The 17,719-nt window shown below is 37.0% G+C and overlaps 1 protein-coding gene across 6 annotated transcripts in view; it reads left to right on the forward strand.

Annotated features, from left to right (window-relative positions):
• Positions 1-17,719, forward strand: part of LOC149084557 (uncharacterized) — a 230,906-nt gene that overhangs the window by 188,018 nt on the left and 25,169 nt on the right. For 4 of the 6 annotated variants that reach the window (XM_089234980.1, XM_089234983.1, XM_089234982.1 and 1 more), the window contains 10 exons: positions 608-777; positions 1,673-1,773; positions 2,332-2,421; positions 2,792-2,879; positions 8,200-8,409; positions 8,505-8,631; positions 8,973-9,085; positions 9,296-9,446; positions 10,754-11,693; positions 14,435-14,515. In XM_089234980.1, the coding sequence (XP_089091106.1) occupies positions 608-777; positions 1,673-1,773; positions 2,332-2,421; positions 2,792-2,879; positions 8,200-8,409; positions 8,505-8,631; positions 8,973-9,085; positions 9,296-9,446; positions 10,754-11,693; positions 14,435-14,515 (2,071 nt within the window). The remainder of the gene's footprint in view (positions 1-607; positions 778-1,672; positions 1,774-2,331; positions 2,422-2,791; positions 2,880-8,199; positions 8,410-8,504; positions 8,632-8,972; positions 9,086-9,295; positions 9,447-10,753; positions 11,694-14,434; positions 14,516-17,719) is intronic. The other 2 variants (XM_089234984.1, XM_089234985.1) reach the window with 2 other exon arrangements.

Raw genomic sequence — 17,719 nt, forward strand, 5'->3', positions numbered from 1 at the left:
CCCATGTGTTGTGTCACAGAAAAATCAGTGCTGCTGTACAACTCGGGAATAATTTTCATAAAAGAATGAAAAAGAACTCTTCTGTGTAAAACAACACTAATATGGTAATTTTTACTGCAGAACATTTTCAGTCAGCTAAGGGTTCATTGCAGAATGATGAGAATCTGGCGGGGGGATCAGCCTGTAGGGCTGTGTTATGAAGACAAATAGTTTGTATCAGAAAGAAAATGAGTTTACGCTTGATGAAGTTATAGACCTAAGCGTAATTGTTTTTAAATGAATTAAAAACAAATACTTTGCAGAAAATGCTCATAAAAATTTGTTAAATCCCTTAAAAAAAGGAATCCTTTCCCAATTAATAAAATAAAAATATATTGGATTGGTCACAGCTTTGACTAGCCACAAGAAGTAGAAATTATGAAGATACATAACCTGCTTTTCCTTACTATGAGAAATTGAGGTACAATCAATTAAAGGATTCGAAATTTATTTCTGTTATCTTGTGGGTGTTTGTCATTGTTGAATGGAATTTATCCCATTGATATACTACTGGTTCTATTCTGTTTAATTTTATTGTATGCTTTTTTTTTTTTTTTCATTCCTCCAGGAACAAGTGCCTTAATGAAAAACGACGCAGGCAATGTGAGATTGGGTACCTGGATGAACTAGCAGGTTTAATATCTGCTAGTACATCTGACATGTGTTCCCTTTCTGTCAAACCTGATAAGTGTGCCATACTGCAAGAAACAGTCAACCAAATCCGTCGCTATAAACTTGGTGAGACCTTTTAGAGCCCATTTTTTAATACAGTTATAGCCTATCTAAGTTTAACACTTACTCTTTCATTTATATCTGTCCAAGTGAGATACAGCATTTTGTAGACCTTCTATTATGGTCAGTTCCATTCAAAATTCTCCAATGTAAGGGAGATCTCTTGGGAATACGTGATGATCACATTATTAAAAAAAAAACTGGCAGGTTTCACTGTATCTGTTTTTCATTTGACTTATTTAACTGCCATACCTATTGATAGGCTCTCAATTACAGTGAAAGATTTATTTCTTGTTTTAATATGCATTTTTGACTGGATATTTTAGATATTTAGGGGGCTATTAAGAATGGGAAAAGTTATTTTTTGTAGTATATTCGTTATCATTATTGCAAAAATTTCATGTAAAACTAACGTCTATAATATCCTAAATATTATTTTTATTCCACTTAAACCCCCACATCTCAACTTGAGAATGTAAGTGAGCTAGCCATATGCCCCATAACTTCACAAACAGTGACCCAGTACATGTCTGTATGGAAGAGTTCTCGATTGATTTGATTAATTTTTTGAGCGGCTCATCCATTGCCCTCAGTCATTCCATACACTATTTATGTGTCTGCATGCTCTTCGTGCAGTGATTTCAGCTCAAATGAAAAAAACTGGAAATTTCCCATCTAGCGTACTGATGAACAGTGCTGCCTACCTACTTATGGTGATGTTTCTAGTTCTTCGGATCTTTTGCAAATCATAATTTCTGTAGGTTATATCTACTTTTACCTAATTTACCTAAATGTTTGTACCAGTCTTTGTGAGACATCCTATATATACTATTTGCAGACCTCTATAATGAATAATTGCTGTAAAAAGTATATTTAATTCAAATTTTTCTTTCATGTACAGCTGAGGAAAGTGGTTCAGCTAATGACCTGCAACAAAGTGAAGTATCATCTAGCAAGCCGAATATTTTAGCTAATGATATATTGGGTCCACTCTTACTTGAAGTAAGTTAAAAATATGTAATGATTGAATTTGATCAATTTTAATTCCAGCCGTTCTACTCATACATAATAATTTTCTTTTTTTTCAATCAAGATTAGTATTTTATTTTTAAAATAAATTACATCTTGACCTCAGGATTGAAAATGATGTTATCTAATAAAGAAAGATACAGCTTCAGTCAAACTAATCATTAGTTGATCTTATCAGGATTAAAGGCGCTATATTTGTATATTCAATCACCTAAAATGCTGTGTAATAGCTTTATTAAATTTATTAAGTATGCATTCTGTAACGAAGTTGCAAAATTTTACCAGTGTATGGGAATGGGGCAGAACGAGAAAAAATCTTGCCAGAGGTCCAATGATATTATATAAGTAGAACCTCTGCCTATGTTTTTTTTGTATAAAATTTTATATAATTGCAAACATATTCAATATCGGTGGTATCAGACATATGAGTTTCTGATGGGGAAAAATTCTATGGACAAATTAATGTTCTATGATAAAGAATAATTTTTTAAAAAGGCTTAATAAGCGTCTTTCCCCTGCCCTTGTCTTTAGGCTTTAGATGGTTTCTTGTTCATGGTGAACACTGATGGGAAGATAGAATTTGTATCGGAAAACATTCAGTCATTTCTAAAGTACAGCCAGGTAAAATTTCATTTTTTTTTTTAAATTAAAGAATAGAGTGTAGCATAACTTTTTTTGAGATAGTTTACGAACAATGAATTGAGTTACAGCAGCTGGTTGTTATTTTTTTGTTCTTGTGTGGCTGCAGTTTTCAAATTCTTACAGAATATCTGTTGAAAACCACACTGCTGTAAGTCACCAGGGTACCCCCTTGCCTGATGCAGGGCCCAGTGCTAAAAAATATTCTTAGGGGTCCCTTCAATAGATGAATGTAATTTAAGTAAATTCTTTATATTATTTTTATTGCGGAGCCCATAGTGAATTCAGTCAAGAAAATTTCCTCAATATGTTTATACAACTATGTAACTGTTGTGTTGTAATTTTTTTTTAGGAAAGCCTTATAGATAAAAGCATTTATAACATCATTCATGTCGGGGATCATGCTCGCTTTAGCAGCAACCTGTTGCCTATGTCAATAGGTGAGCTAAGATTTGACTATCTCATTTCTATGATTTCATTTTTGAAATTCATTCATGGGAAAATATTCTTCTTGTAAAAGTCAGATTATAAATAAAAAAGGGGGTTATTTTTGATTTTGTTCCAATAGGATCTTTTGTATTCCAAAGCTTTAAATGTGTATGTATATATTTTTTTTTTGTAGGGGTTGCACAGGAACCAAATAATTTTTTTGGGGGTTGGGAGGTGATATATTCACACACCTTGAATTACCAATTGAATCGACATGAATTAAATGTGAGGAAAATTGTTTGTTTCTAGTAAAGTTCCCCTCTTCTTCTTATCGGTCGTAGGTCCTCGGCTGTACCTCCACTACGATTCCAGGGCGAAATAACTGGATTCTAGACTCCCAAAAGGAAGAAAACAACACTTTATTTAATTTATTATCCAACACCTCCACGAAACCGTCCTGTCTCTTCGGTACAAACTTTTACACTACTTCTCTTTTTCGAATGTCTCAACTCGTTCTCGTTTCTCTCTCTCGCGACTCCTGTTTCTCCGCGGCCTTTTTCCAACCTCTTTTCTCCTGAACCTTACACGTCCCATCATCGAAAAGCACATCCATCATTTTTAAATGATGATGATGCTTCAAGAGCGTAACTCGGTTTCTCACTGCTACTGTGACAGGGCGTCGGCATTATCTTGCGTATCACCCTTTCGGGACCCCCAGGCCAACGCATGACGCTATCCGGTAGGCGAGTGTTGTACCGTGCAGTAGCAGCTACTTTGGCGGTGGCCATACCACCCTTGAATGGCAAATAACGGTTGTTCATCAAAGAGTTTATGTGGTGGTGGTCACCACCGGCACAAGAGAAGGATGACCTTTCCCTGCCCTGATTCCTGGGTACGCCGTTGTTGACGATTGAAGATTTAGCCGGTTGGCTTCTGGTTTTCTCGGTCTTCGAGTGCCGGTTCGTAGCTCTGTTGATTCCTTTGGCAAATGGACACGAAAACAATCGCCAGTCCGATTGCTTGGACGTTTCCTGCCTAGCCGGGAACTGGTTCGTTGCCGATCTCCTCCTGTTGACAGCATGACCATCGTCGTATCGTTTCGAGTTCATCTCCTTGAGCTGCGAGGCCTTGCCCTCGGATGCGGACGCGTCCCGATTGGTCTTGCACTTGACGAGGGCGAGCGTCTTCTTCACCATGTTCCCGTTGACGTAGGGACAGCGCCTCGTACAGACATATGGTATCTTGGATCCTCGATTGACGACTGCCACGTCGACGACTTCTCCGTGTTCTGATATAAACTGCGACACTGACTCGGGTGTCATTCCCTCGGACGGCATGTTGCAGACCGGGGTCATTTTAGCGCATCTGGTCTCGCAAGCCGGTACGGGCACAATACAGCGCACTTTAGTGCCTCCTCCGTTGACTTGGAATTTGTTCGAGTTCCTGAGACAGTACCGGACGACCCTCCAGTCCTTGGTCAGAGTCTTGACCTTCCTGAAAGATGAGACCAACCTCAGGCTGATGTAGCCCTCCTTGTTTCTCTGGATTTGTTTCAGCAGAAAGTTGTTCTTCATGATGTTGAAGTTGGTGAAGTAGCTCTCGACTTGGGATATGATCCTCTCTTCAAGTTCTTCGTTAGGTATGCAAAAATCGTTGTTATTGCCGTTGTTGGCCTTCTGTTTGCCATCGGCAGATGAAGTACACACACCGTCCCTACGGCTCGGCTCATTGATCGGACTTGGAACTGGTACATTTTCCAAGAGTGCGTCGTATGCCGTCGGACATATTAACATTTCATTTATCAAGCGACTCGACACTGCGCAAGTAATTGGCACGTATCCGTGTTTGCCGTCGCTGATCTTCATCATACATATTTTGAGAGGGGCTATCTCACTTTCGCCAAATGCGGACTTGATCCTTATTCTCCCCTCGCCTTCACTGTCGTCGATTTCAACCAAATCAGATCTAACGACTGAGATCTGGGTCCCAGAATCAACTACGCCTCTTATTGTCTTCTGACCACATTTCAAACTCACGGTCTGCGGTGTGTCAATGTCCGCACCAACACCAGCTGCCGGCACCGTGATATGTGCTGTTAGAACTGTGGTTTCTTCAATCGTGTCCCCCTCTTCTGTCTGGACAGAGTTCACCTGGGCCCGACTCAATGGCTCCTGCTGGCCTCTTGCAGAATAAAACCTTGCTATATGGCCTTCTGCTCCACATGCGTAACAAGTGACTGCAGCTCTCTCTCTGGGATTCGAACCCATCGTCGCCTTAGGTGTGAAGGACTCACCCTGAAGCCTCTGGTTTCCGCTGGCTTTCCATCTCGGATTTTGATGAACCGGTCTTGGGGTTTTCATTCTGTCACTAAGGAAGGGTGTCTCCAGAGTCCTCTTCACATCATCGAACCTATCTAGTTTCTCCGATAACTCACTTGGAGACACCATATCACTCCATTCGTCCAGATAGTGTTCCTTAAAATCTGCTGGGACGCGTTTTTTCATTTGATCGGTGATGATTAAATCTCTTAGTTGCTCAAACGTCGTGACCCCCCAAAGCCTCCGTCCATCCATCAAAATAGGTACACAGTTCGTGGTAGAAATTTCTCCAGGTGCCCTCTTGATTCTTGTGGCACGAAGAAAACATCTGTCGGAACTTCTCTGGGGTGAGTTCGAATCTCCGCAATAACAATTCCTTAACTTGATTATAGTCCTGTACTTGCTCTTCCGGCTCGCGGGCAATTAACTGGTTCATCTCGTAGGGTAGAAGTCCCAAGAGCTCAGCTAACCAATCTTCCCGTGCCAGGGCCGCGCGACGAGCTTGCCGCTCGAACAGCACCAGGTACAGACTTATGTCTTCTTCCATTCTGAACTTTTGCATCATGTTCTGGAAATCCCGGCTGGGGGTTCTGCCGCGCCCAGCTTGATTATTCTCCTCTCTTATGGCTCCTGTCTCGATCCTCAGTCTTTCGAGTTCATGTTCCATCTCCTTTTCTCTACGCCGCTCCTCCATCTCCTTCTCTCTACGCCTCTCCTCCATCTCCATCTCTTTCTCTCTACGCCTCTCCTCCATCTCTTTCTCTCTACGCCTCTCCTCCATCTCCTCTCTACGCCTCTCCTCCATCTCCTTCTCTCTACGCCTCTCCTCCATCTCTTCTCTTTCTTTCCTATTGCCTATGATCGTTTTCAGCATCTCTCTGCACGTCGCTTCGTTGTACAGTTCACTTTCCTGTATGGTACTCACTAGTTGCATTAAGTTGAACTCCGGTCGGACTTCTAACCCCAAGTTGGCGGCCATGGTCTCCAGATCCTCCTTGTTCCCCTTTGCCAAATACGCCATCTTTATTTATCGTCTCGATACCGCCGTACAACACCTGCTCCTTTTTGCCTGGGCAGGATTGCCCCCTCAGCACCGGTTGTCGGATTGACTTCACGAAAAAAAAAACACAGCGTGGGTGCTTGACGCTGCTACTATCCTTCTATACGAACCGGGTGGTTCCACCGTCGCTAGGACACTCTTCTTCGAATTCAGCTCGCAATCTTGAGTCGTTGAAGCTACGACCTCATCCTACCGACTGCGCCAGTAAAGTTCCCCTCTTCTTCTTATCGGTCGTAGGTCCTCGGCTGTACCTCCACTACGATTCCAGGGTGAAATAACTGGATTCTAGACTCCCAAAAGGAAGAAAACAACACTTTATTTAATTTATTATCCAACACCTCCACGAAACCGTCCTGTCTCTTCGGTACAAACTTTTACACTACTTCTCTTTTTCGAATGTCTCAACTCGTTCTCGTTTCTCTCTCTCGCGACTCCTGTTTCTCCGCGGCCTTTTTCCAACCTCTTTTCTCCTGAACCTTACATTTCTAATTTAATTTTGTTCATTCAATAGTCTAATCTTACAGAAAAATTTCTTATTGTAAACATGTTTATGAAGTTTTTTCCCCTCTATTGAAATTTCAATATACAGTGGAACCCTGACATATCAAAAACCTAACAGGCTAAGTAAAAAACGACTTTTGACGGCAGTTTTGTGTGATTTCTCCCTTACTTTTTTTTAAGATAGTTTAATTATGTCCACCAGCAAATAGTTAGAACAATTATATTAAATGAAATGATTTCTCTCCATTTATTTTGTCAAATTAGGTCTATTTTTGATGACGGTTGCAAACAAAATCGAAATTTAAGTTACCTTGTGAAAAGTATCAAGGGTATTTATTTTTCCTTTCTGAAGAGACAACGTGAATTCTTTGGCACTCTTTAGTTTATTCAGAAAATGTTCCACTTTCTCCTATACGCAGGAAGCACTGTATCAAATCAATATCTTTCAATACATAATAATGAGAGGATGCAATAGCATGGTTTTAATCTGAACTTACATGTTTTTCCCCCTCAAAAAAAAAATTAAATGCCTGCACATTAATTTTTAAAACTGGCTAAAGCGTGGACAGTTTTTGTGAGAATCAGTCTGGTGAAATGGTGATCGACTCAAGTATACAATTTAGCCACGATGTGTCAAGTCCATTCAAATAAGCATTGTGCTAACCATGAGATTAATCAATTTTCAATTACCAGGATATTCAAATTATCATGATTTGATTGCATTTTTGTATCAAGTTTGATAAGGTTTTGTACATCATCAAAAGTGTAATAAAAACTTTTTATTCCAAGATTCAAAAGACAATCTTGTCAAATGCACACCTACATGGATTTTCTTTACTCTACCTGTATATACCCTTGGCCATAAGGATGGGAGGTGGAAACAATGGCATCGCTTAATTAATTTTTGCAACAATGTGATGTTACTGAAATTTTTCCCAGAGATTAAGATTTAGTAATTAAAATTATTTTTATTAGTACAGCCCATGGAAGGATATTTATATCCCTTTGGGTCGAAAAGTGTTTGTTTATAATTTGTCTGTTCTGTCTATTGTGTTGTTTGTTCAATATTAAAAAAAAAAGTATTTCTCCATATAATTTAATCAAGCATTGAAAAGAATTTCCGAAAGGTTTATGTCTAACTCATATGGCAAAAAATTGAATATTCTCAAGAAGCCATTTCAGTTATATTTCCATATTTTAATTGGGATGTACCATAAAAATATCTGATAGACATGCCAGTGTGGGGATTGGTGCCTTGCAGGGAACCCTGCATACAGTGTTAGGACAACCTGTGCACCGAACTCTAGAAAAAAAATTACATATCAGTTTTTAAACTGGTGGAAACAGGTTAAACCCCACCACTGTACTATTTATACTGTTCATCTCTGTTATCAAATTTGCTTGATTGATATTCACCATACTTAGTGTTCGATTCTTTCTTCCCCCTTCTAGGTAATGGAATTGGATGGAGTTCTGAACCAAATGCCACAATTAGCAAAAGTCGTTCTTTCAACTGCCGCTTCTTAATCAAACCCCCAGAAGATCAAGAGGAAACTATGGAAGAGAAGCAAACTCGTATCTCTCAATACGAAAACATGCAAATTGCTACTGTACTTTTGCCATTCTCTGGTGAGAAATCTGAAAGCAGTGAGTTGGATTCAGGTAATTGTGCAACCTACTTTAACAACTTTTTTTTTTTAGATTTTTCCCCTGTATATTCAATAAATCTGTGTTTCTTCTTAATTTTTTTAAAATAGATGTTCAGAACCATCTTGTATGTGTTGCTCGACGTATCCCACCCAATGAAAAAAATGGAGCAGCAACTGTTGAGCAGTTCACAACCCGCCTTGCTTTGTCTGGCGAAATTCTGGCTATTGATCCTAGGTGAGAGCATTTTTAAAAAAAAATTCTGGATTTGATGGCAGTAAATACAATCAAACATTGGTATAATATTTATCATTTTTAACTTCACATTTGCTTATAATGTTGTTTGTAAAAAGTCTTTGCAGTATAACCAGCAAATTTAATTTTCTCATTAAGTCACCCCCACTTATAGAGTCATTTTCACCCATCCCACAGATGTCTAATTATATGATGAATATAAAATTTATTCAAGGAAACGATTCTTAATTCATTTTAATTATCGCTGCATATTTTTGCTGTTATAATATTGCTTTGTTACTGGAGGTCAAATAATCATTCATCGCTGATTTTTCTTGTTATAGTGGTCTCACTTCAGTTTATAGGCAGTACCTGAACAAAGAACTTGTCGGCCGTATCATCCAGGAGCTTTGCCACCCAAATGATTTTCAAAAGTTGAACCAGCACTTGAAAGAAAGTTAGTAAATTTATCGCTCATTCATGTCTTGTTCAATAGTGAATGAAAATTGCTTGGGTAACTTTTATTCAAAACGATTCAAATTTAAATCTTAGTAACCCACAATTTTCAAGATCCTTGGGCTGAAAAATCTTAATGCATGATTCTTTTCCATATAAGCCAGCCTTATGCGAGCATCTGACATTTTCTTCTTTCTTTTTTTTTTCATAGCCCTCCAGATAGGCAGCAACACCAGTGGCGTCTACAGATTAAGAGTAGGAGAAGATAAATTTGTCCACGTGCAGACAAAAAGCAAACGTTTCAGTTATAATCCTATGGCCAATGAGCAAGAGTTCATTGTAGCCACACATTCTATTATTAGGTAAGTCTCTTCTGATATATGATTCAGCCATTGAATTTTCATTTCTCATAAACATCATCATACAGTGCTATAATGTACAAGCTTTATAACTTTTCACACTTGTTCCTTATTACCATATTTCCCTACATATGGTCCATAGATTATCTATTTAAAAAAATTCTCTGTGGCAATAATCCGCACTATGTGTAGCTTCTTTTTGAGAGGTTGATGTAAAAATAACCGTTTTAAAAAATTAGTTAAAAACAATTTTGAAAGCTTATGATAATGTATAGATGCATTTGGAAAAATTTACCTTTTACTCATAAAAACATGATAACCTCCCTCTTCCATTCCTCAATATTTGATTATTATAATTTGCATATGGGTATTATATGCCGCTGCCGATTACCCAATGACATTTTCTTCCTCAAAGTAGTAAGATTTGCATCTGTGGAATATATGCTGCTGTGCACTATACACAGAAAACTATGATCTTTGAATTTTGTTTTGAATTGCAATTTGTAAATTATGTATAACTAGATAAAACTTAATTGAAGAGTCGGGGAAGAACACTTTTTGTCCATAAAACAAAATTTTTCCAGATTCCGAAAACAATGTTTTTCTTTAGAAATCTGGTATCATTCTTTGGGTGTGTCACAAATTCATTTCTACTGCATATGTGGTGGACTCCAAGCATGTTTCCATCTCCTCGCTGTAACTAAAATCATTGTTCCCCCTTATGTGCCGTATCTTTCTTTATTACAGCATACTGAAAACATTGCGTCTGGTGTTTTGCATTGTTAAAAGAGCTGATACTGAGCTATACACAAATGTAAAAACATTTATTTTAATTTTTTCACACTGCAAGCGATTTTTCCTCCCAACCCTTCAATTATTTGCTAATAAATGTTTATGTATTTTAATTATAGGGAAGCCGGTGGAGCTCACAAATAAGCATTGAATAGGGAAAAGGGGCACTGCTGGGGGGATTTTGAGAACCCCTGGGCTGTATAGTATGACCACCAGAGATGCTACATTTTCTAGATAGGGATCATTATGAGAATTTAGAATTTTTTTACACATGCAGTCAAACTGTGATATAATCACTCTGATTTAATACATTTTTATAATTTTCTGCTCAACTATATTTTTGTTCATCTCAAAACCCCAATACTGCTATCTTCTTTAAATTTTACGAATATTTCTATTGGTTTTATCTGATTCATTCAATGGGGATTTAACTGCATTTTTTATTTATTTATTTTTGTAATTTGAACAATATGAAATGCATTGTAATTAATCTTATATGTTTGTGGCAATTTTTTTAGGGATAGTGAGACCCAAGTTGTTGATGGAAACATGCCTGTGTCATCGCAACGAAGTAGCTCATCTCCCTCTAGTGGAACACTTACCACAACTGCCGTAAATAGTGTTAATGGAACTTCTTACCCCTTTCCATCCCTGAGCCCTAATGAGTTCAGTTTGAATGACATCGGTCTGGACATTTTAACTTCATCGAGTTGGGACTTGGGAAGTAACGACGGACCTGAAGTCGAAGCTATTAGCATTCCATCATCTCTAGGTGGTACATCGACACCTGTCAGTGCAAACAATGCTGTTCCTAACAGCCAACGAACTCAGTCGTTGAGCACCGCTGCTGCTGGTGGTGGTGGCGGCAGTGCCTATAGTCCTGAACTGTTATCAAACAGGGGATCGCCCCCATCGCAGTCTCCTTCACAGCTGAGCTCCACTAACAGTCCAGTGCAAGGGAGAGGAACGCCTTTTACGAACTCTTTTCCCTTTAGTCCGATCCAGACTCAGCCTGTGAGTGAGACGAATTCCCCGGCGCCAAATCGGGAAAACGTGGTTGCCAACTCCGAACTGTCAAATCTCAGTCCGATTGAACGGTTGCTTAGTGATAGTCAAGAGACTTCTGCGAATGTGAAGCTTCGTAATCTCCTCACTCACGGAATAAGTGAAGCCGATTCTTCCATTCCAAAGAACTCCAGCTCAGAGAAAAGTGACATGGATATAAGTAGTGGTGATAGAACGAGTTACACACCACAAAGTGTTTCAGACAGCGTTTCTTCTAGGAATGAGAATATCATTCTGAGAGAGCTTCTCAACCAAGAAGACGAAGAAATGAATGATTCTGAAGTGAAAAACGTTTTGAACAATTCGCATCCTAATGTGTCCAGTAAGATGGACATGTGTTCAAATGACATCCTTCAAAAGAAACATGTGAATAACAACAACATGTTAAGGAAGGTAAATACACATGCATTTTATTTTCAAATTATTTTGTAAATTTGTTACATAATTTATTAATTTAAGAAGTAATAATGATGCAATCATTAGAGATGTTTTTTATTCATTGGATAAGGTTTCGATATAATGTTTAAATTCTTGAGGCTTATTAATTCAAGTTATCCCATCATATAGTATTTCTTTACTTGAAATATAGAGCAAAAACTGAGCGTGTACCTATTTAGTGGGTCTGTCCAGCCAAAATTGTGGTTCGTTTCACGGACTCTTCACCAAATTCTGGATCTGAAAAACGTACCCTTCATAAAATTCATATTAATGAAACCATGAATTTGGCGTTTCATTTACTTTGTAATAAGTTAACTTATTTGCTTTATTTTGATTATTTATTATTGATTATTTTGCTTCCCACAAAATCACTTATTTTTTTACGAAATTAATGGCCATTTCACAATAAGGAAAATTTTCACAAAATCTGGACCCTACAAAAAATGTCTGAGCGTACCCTTGCTATTGTGAATACAAATAATTGTATGACCTATTCCATAAATACTGTGTCATGAAAAAAAACTTGGTATTTACATATTAGGCCTATCCCTGCCAGGTTGCTGTTTTTGGCGATAGAAAATATTTATGACGCTATTTTGATTCTGTCTGTAACTGCTTAGAAATTGCCTTTAATATGCTCAGCTAAGGAATGTTACTGGTAGTTTCTCCACTGACATGAATAATATGTTAATACCAAAAACAAAGTTGCTTGAATGCGTTTGATTTCAACTATTTTGCGTTTGATTCAAATAATTTTGAAATAGCTGTAGTATTTTCTCTCCACAGTAAGCAATCGGGTCTACAACATTTAAAAAGATTCACGCATGACACAAGAAAAACAACCAGCCAATTTGTCTGCTTTCAAATTCAGAAGCCGTATGGCAGCTCTTGACAAGCAACGCATAACACAACTGAACTTAACATTAGGTTCACAATACATTCTGATATCTGCCATTCATTACAGGTTCGATACAGGAATATGGACAAGTCACATTTGCAGTTTATTAGTAGTGTTTTCTAACAGTTCAGTTAGGTGTGCTAATCAATGAAAGGAATTGTGGCACCCCCCTATGGTTTCTCACGAGTTTCATTATTTTACTTGGTTTTAAAATGGCGGTCTATAAAGTCTTGAAGAAAGTCAGTGAAATGTGTTTCAGAATGAGAAGAAGTTATATGATAATAAAATGAAGTGATTGGCATAATACTCAAGGTCACTGGGTTTTTTCGATGTCTGATCAAAGGGTCTTCAGCTGAATGCTAATTGGGAAACGATGTATTATATTGTATTATTGGAAGTGAAGGTATTCAGGAGTATTTGTTTTTCATTGCTGCATCACAAGCAAAAGAATCTTGTTTCATAAAAAGTATGCACAATCACTTGAAACCCAGCTAATCCAAACTCTCACCTAATCTGAGTAGCTCAGAAAAAGGGAAAAAAATTGTCGAAAGTATCCACCCACAAAAGGATGTTATGGACCAATGGAGTTTCTTCGGGTATACCAGAATTTTTGTTAATTGCAAACAGGGCCGGATTAACCCATATAAAAGCCTCAAGCACTCAATTGATTTCGGTGGCTCCTTCCCGGTCCCCTTCTTTTTTTTTTTAACATCAGTGCAGGGCCAGAGTCCTTGTGACAATTAAATCTGTTTAAAATTTTTGAAAGTATGCAAATTGTTAAGCAGGTATGTTTTGGTGGGGGGGGGGGGAGAGTGGTTTAGAAAAATTTTGCCTGAGGCCTGTGATGTTACAGCCTCTAGTACCAGGGAGGACAAGTAACAATTTGATGTGGTTAAAATTTTGGAGAGAGTAAGAATTAAAATTGGTAGGCAGGTTTTTATAGCTAAGCAGAAGGGAGCGCTCAGAAAATTTTGTTTTGCTTGGGGGTCTATAATGCTGTAGGCACGTCTCTGGGCTTACTTTATGGAAATTGAGTGAAATCTCAATCCAAAAACTGAGCATTAACGTGAGAGTTCTTGTTCACAATTAACTTTTCTCTGCTTTTCTGTCACCCTCATGGTCACAACTAGAAACGAAAATTTACTGTCATTTGAGGGATATCTGTATTCATTTGGGTGCCTTCTTACCCATAATTTTTTGCCATTCTTGTACAGCACCTGGGACGTCAGACTTACCTGCTCTCCCTTAGTTGCTTCCCTAACCAACCTGTCGATAAAGATCTTCAACTGTACAATCAAGTGCTCATGAAATTTTATTATTTTCTACCGGATGGTTAATGCTGGGAAAAAAATTTAAATTGGAAAAAAAAGTACTATATGATTATTGCTTGTGTGTGGTGTCCCTTTCCTCTTGATGCCCTAAGCACATGTTTATTTTGCTTAATGGTTAATCTGGCCCTGATTGCAAATGTCATCATGGAGGTCACTAGTGAATTAAGGAACCTGGTGGACATTTTAGATTGTGCATTGAGAGAACTGTGCATCTTATTTCAAAAAGTATGGTTCGAACTGAGCTCTTATCTGCTCTTGATCATTGTTAAATCCAATGTTGCCTTAACAGTTAGACAGATGTGGCCCACTTCCCAATACCCAAATCATGCAGTGTTGCCGTACATATGATAGATTATGTCATTTTCTCAATTCTGATTGCCAGCTGTTCTGGTCGTGTTTATGTAAATACATGTTTTTCAGAGGAAAAATATTTAGTTTTCTTAATTCTAAAATTCCTTTCTCATTAGTTATTAAACAATGATGATGAAGATAACTACAATAGAAACCATGAACCTTTGATCCACCAGTTACTGAAAACTGAAGGAAAGGTAGTTAGAAAATTTTCTTGTATTAATTTTCTTTATGCTTGTCACATCAGAGATGAATAGAGTTAATGTTGGAATTCATTTCTGGAAATAGCCTGAATTTCTGATCAGCATATTTTATTGCGATATTTCTGTAACACAATCTAGAAATTCAATTTTTATTCTATTTATTTTTTTTGTTATTATTTTATTGAGTTCAGCTGGGAACCTCAGAGCAGAATATGTCAAATTGTGGCGTATATCGCAGAACAATCTCAGTGAGAATTTTGAGGGAAGAACTCATCTGTGTAGAAAACACCATTATGGTAATTTTTACTGCAGCACATTTTCAGTCTGCAGAGGCCTCTTTGCTGAACAATGCAAAACATTCTACTTTGGGGCTGTGAAACATTATTTGGGAGGGGGAGGGGGTGTTTACTTCACATTAGAGCTTTTCTTTTTGAGCTATGTGCAGCTTGTTTTTGTAGTTCTTGAAAAACTTTATTTACATTATTATTCTCATGATAAGTAGTATTAAGCTGCTCAATGCCCTCATAGATTTAATGAAATGAGACAAAACTGTTGGAACTATGATTCAGTCTTGATGGCTTATTGTCTCTTATGTAAGCATAGTGTTTTATTATTGTATGGTGCTATTCTTTTTTAACTTGTGTTTTTGCTTCAACATTCAAAAGTTTCATAAATTTTTAAGTACAGCTGTGTTTGTACGAAGAATTTAGACATCCCTGTATATTATTTTTGGCCCGTCGTGCGTGCATTTAACTTTAGGCATGCAACCTGTTGTGAATATTTTGATACAAAGCTATTTCAGTAGAATCTTGTTAACTGGAGTACCTGTATAATTCTGCATTTATTATTCTCATGATTGGAATAATACTAAATTCGATGGGGTGAAACCTCTTGGCCAGCTAATGTTTTCAAAACATTTTTCTCATATATTTAAACAACTTTTTGTTTCATTTTCTTTTTTCCTTGAATTGTTTGTCAAGAATATTTTTTCATACATTAGGAATATTTATGTACAATAGGGTTATTTTCCACTTTTTGGAGTCTGGAAACTCGACCTGTGAACTACGAAAGTCACAGATAAGCGTGGATGGTATCTGAAATTTTTGAGTGCGAGATGATTGAATAAGTTAAAAGAAGTTTTTTTTGGATTAAAATTTTCAAGTTAAAAAAATGGAAGTTTTCCTAACTTTTGGCAATCGCACTGCTCATTCGCAAATAATAAATATTTTGATATAGTTATGTTTTTTTCACCAGAATTCGAGATTATTTGGAAAATTTTCATAAAAAACTGCAGATTATTATTTTTTTTAATTTATAGATGATGGAATGGAATTGTTCAACTATATATGTATATAAGTACATAACATATATGATTTAGTGAGATCAAATGAAGCCTTGCTAACTTGACATCCGCTTATGTCAATATGTTTATCGAGAATTTTGAGGTGTCATTATCAAGCTTTCACTGTATTAATGATTGTACATATGACTATGATTTTCTGTTAGTTATCAATAACTACATTAGTCAACAAAATAAAATAAAAAATCTGTATCTGCTTAGCTAATAGGTGAATTTACCTAATTTTGGGATGCTTAATTCAGTAAAAAAATCGGTTTTTCTTTATTGCGTCATATTTTTGTGATACACAAAAATACAATATTGGCTAATATTGACTGGTTTTAAATAAATTTGAAAAAATACCTCAGAGTTTACTGGTGTTTTCAGTTAATGTATATTCAAAAGCACTTGAATTGGTAATATATTTTGAAAGTTATAGGTGCATTTGATTTGGAAAAATATGAGACTGCTTTTCCTGATTAAAAGCCAACAGTAATACCCTATCATTGAAGGGTTCCACTGTCTCTGATTATGATGCTCCATAGTGAGGATGCCTTAGTGAAAGCATTCGCGTCATTCATTTAAAGCACCTAAAATTTTTGAAAGAAATCTGAGTAAAAGTGAATTTTTAGTGACATACATCTTGGATTCCATGTTCTTGTTGTCTAACAAATCAATCAGCATAGAAACATAGTTATCATACTTTCTGTTGCCAAGAAAGGTGTAGATAACCATTTTGAAAAGGGCTAAGCTGCTAATTCATGATTTCCCAGCTTGGTATCGAAAGTTGGATCTTTCAACAGTTTTCTGATTCGATGTTCAACAAATACGCTCTCCTTCCCTCACTGAATTTAAGAAATATTTCATTCAAATGATCAAAACACTGATCTTTATCAAGGGCTGTTATGAAATTCTCAATTAAACCCAACTTAATATGAAGTGAAGGTAGGAATATGTTACTTGGTTCAACCAGTGGAGTAATTTTTTTTTTACATTATCCTTTCCAATGATACACGAATTTGTTATGGGCCACTCCTTATATCTTCATAGTGGCTTTTGGTGTGTCTGCTGACCTATATACGGAAAAGGAAGCAGCACTATTTTGTGAAACCATCCTGTAAACATGTAAAAAGGGAAGGAGCCATCACAGCATATCTGCACTCATGATCTTCATTTCTGATTGCCTCCAGTAGTAGAGTCATGCCTTCATATGTCCATTGCAAAAGTCACAGCCATTGAAAGTGGTTACCATTATGCAATAATACTGCTTTTAAGTTGATTTTACATCAATAAATAGTCACCCCTCCTATGGGTTATACTGAACACCATTATCAGCCCTTTTATATCGAAACACACACATTGAATTCTGCATTTCATGATATGTAGAAAAACTGTCACTTCTTGATCTGAAACTTGAATTCTTTGTTCCTCCAGGAGAAGACTTATTATTTTTTTTTCAATTTAGAACAAAAAATTAAGCTTGCTGTTGAGATAGCTTTAAATCAAAAAACAAAATCATTAAGATCCTTCTGTGCTATGAAGTGAGGTGATGTCATCAGGTCGTATTCTTCTGATTCACTCTCCTCTGACATTTGTGATTTAGTACTTTCAATATTAGACTCACTGTGTATTATGTGTTATTACAAATAGTTTATACCAGTGTTTCTCTCCCAAAGGGGGCAATATTTCTCCCAGTGGGCAATGAAATCATCCGGGGGAATAGAAGCTATGGGTGTAACATAGGATCCTATGGGTACGGTTGAGTTGGGGGGTGATGAGAGAAAAAAATTTCTGAAGAAAGGGCGATGGAACAAAAAGCTTGGGAAACTGGTTTATACAGTAGATTTAATTTTATAAAT

This window comes from Pholcus phalangioides, unplaced genomic scaffold, assembly GCF_987345545.1.
Source record: "Pholcus phalangioides strain wild (caught in Gottingen) unplaced genomic scaffold, Ppha-v1.0 ptg000008l_1, whole genome shotgun sequence".
NCBI classification, from domain to species: Eukaryota; Metazoa; Arthropoda; class Arachnida; order Araneae; family Pholcidae; genus Pholcus; species Pholcus phalangioides.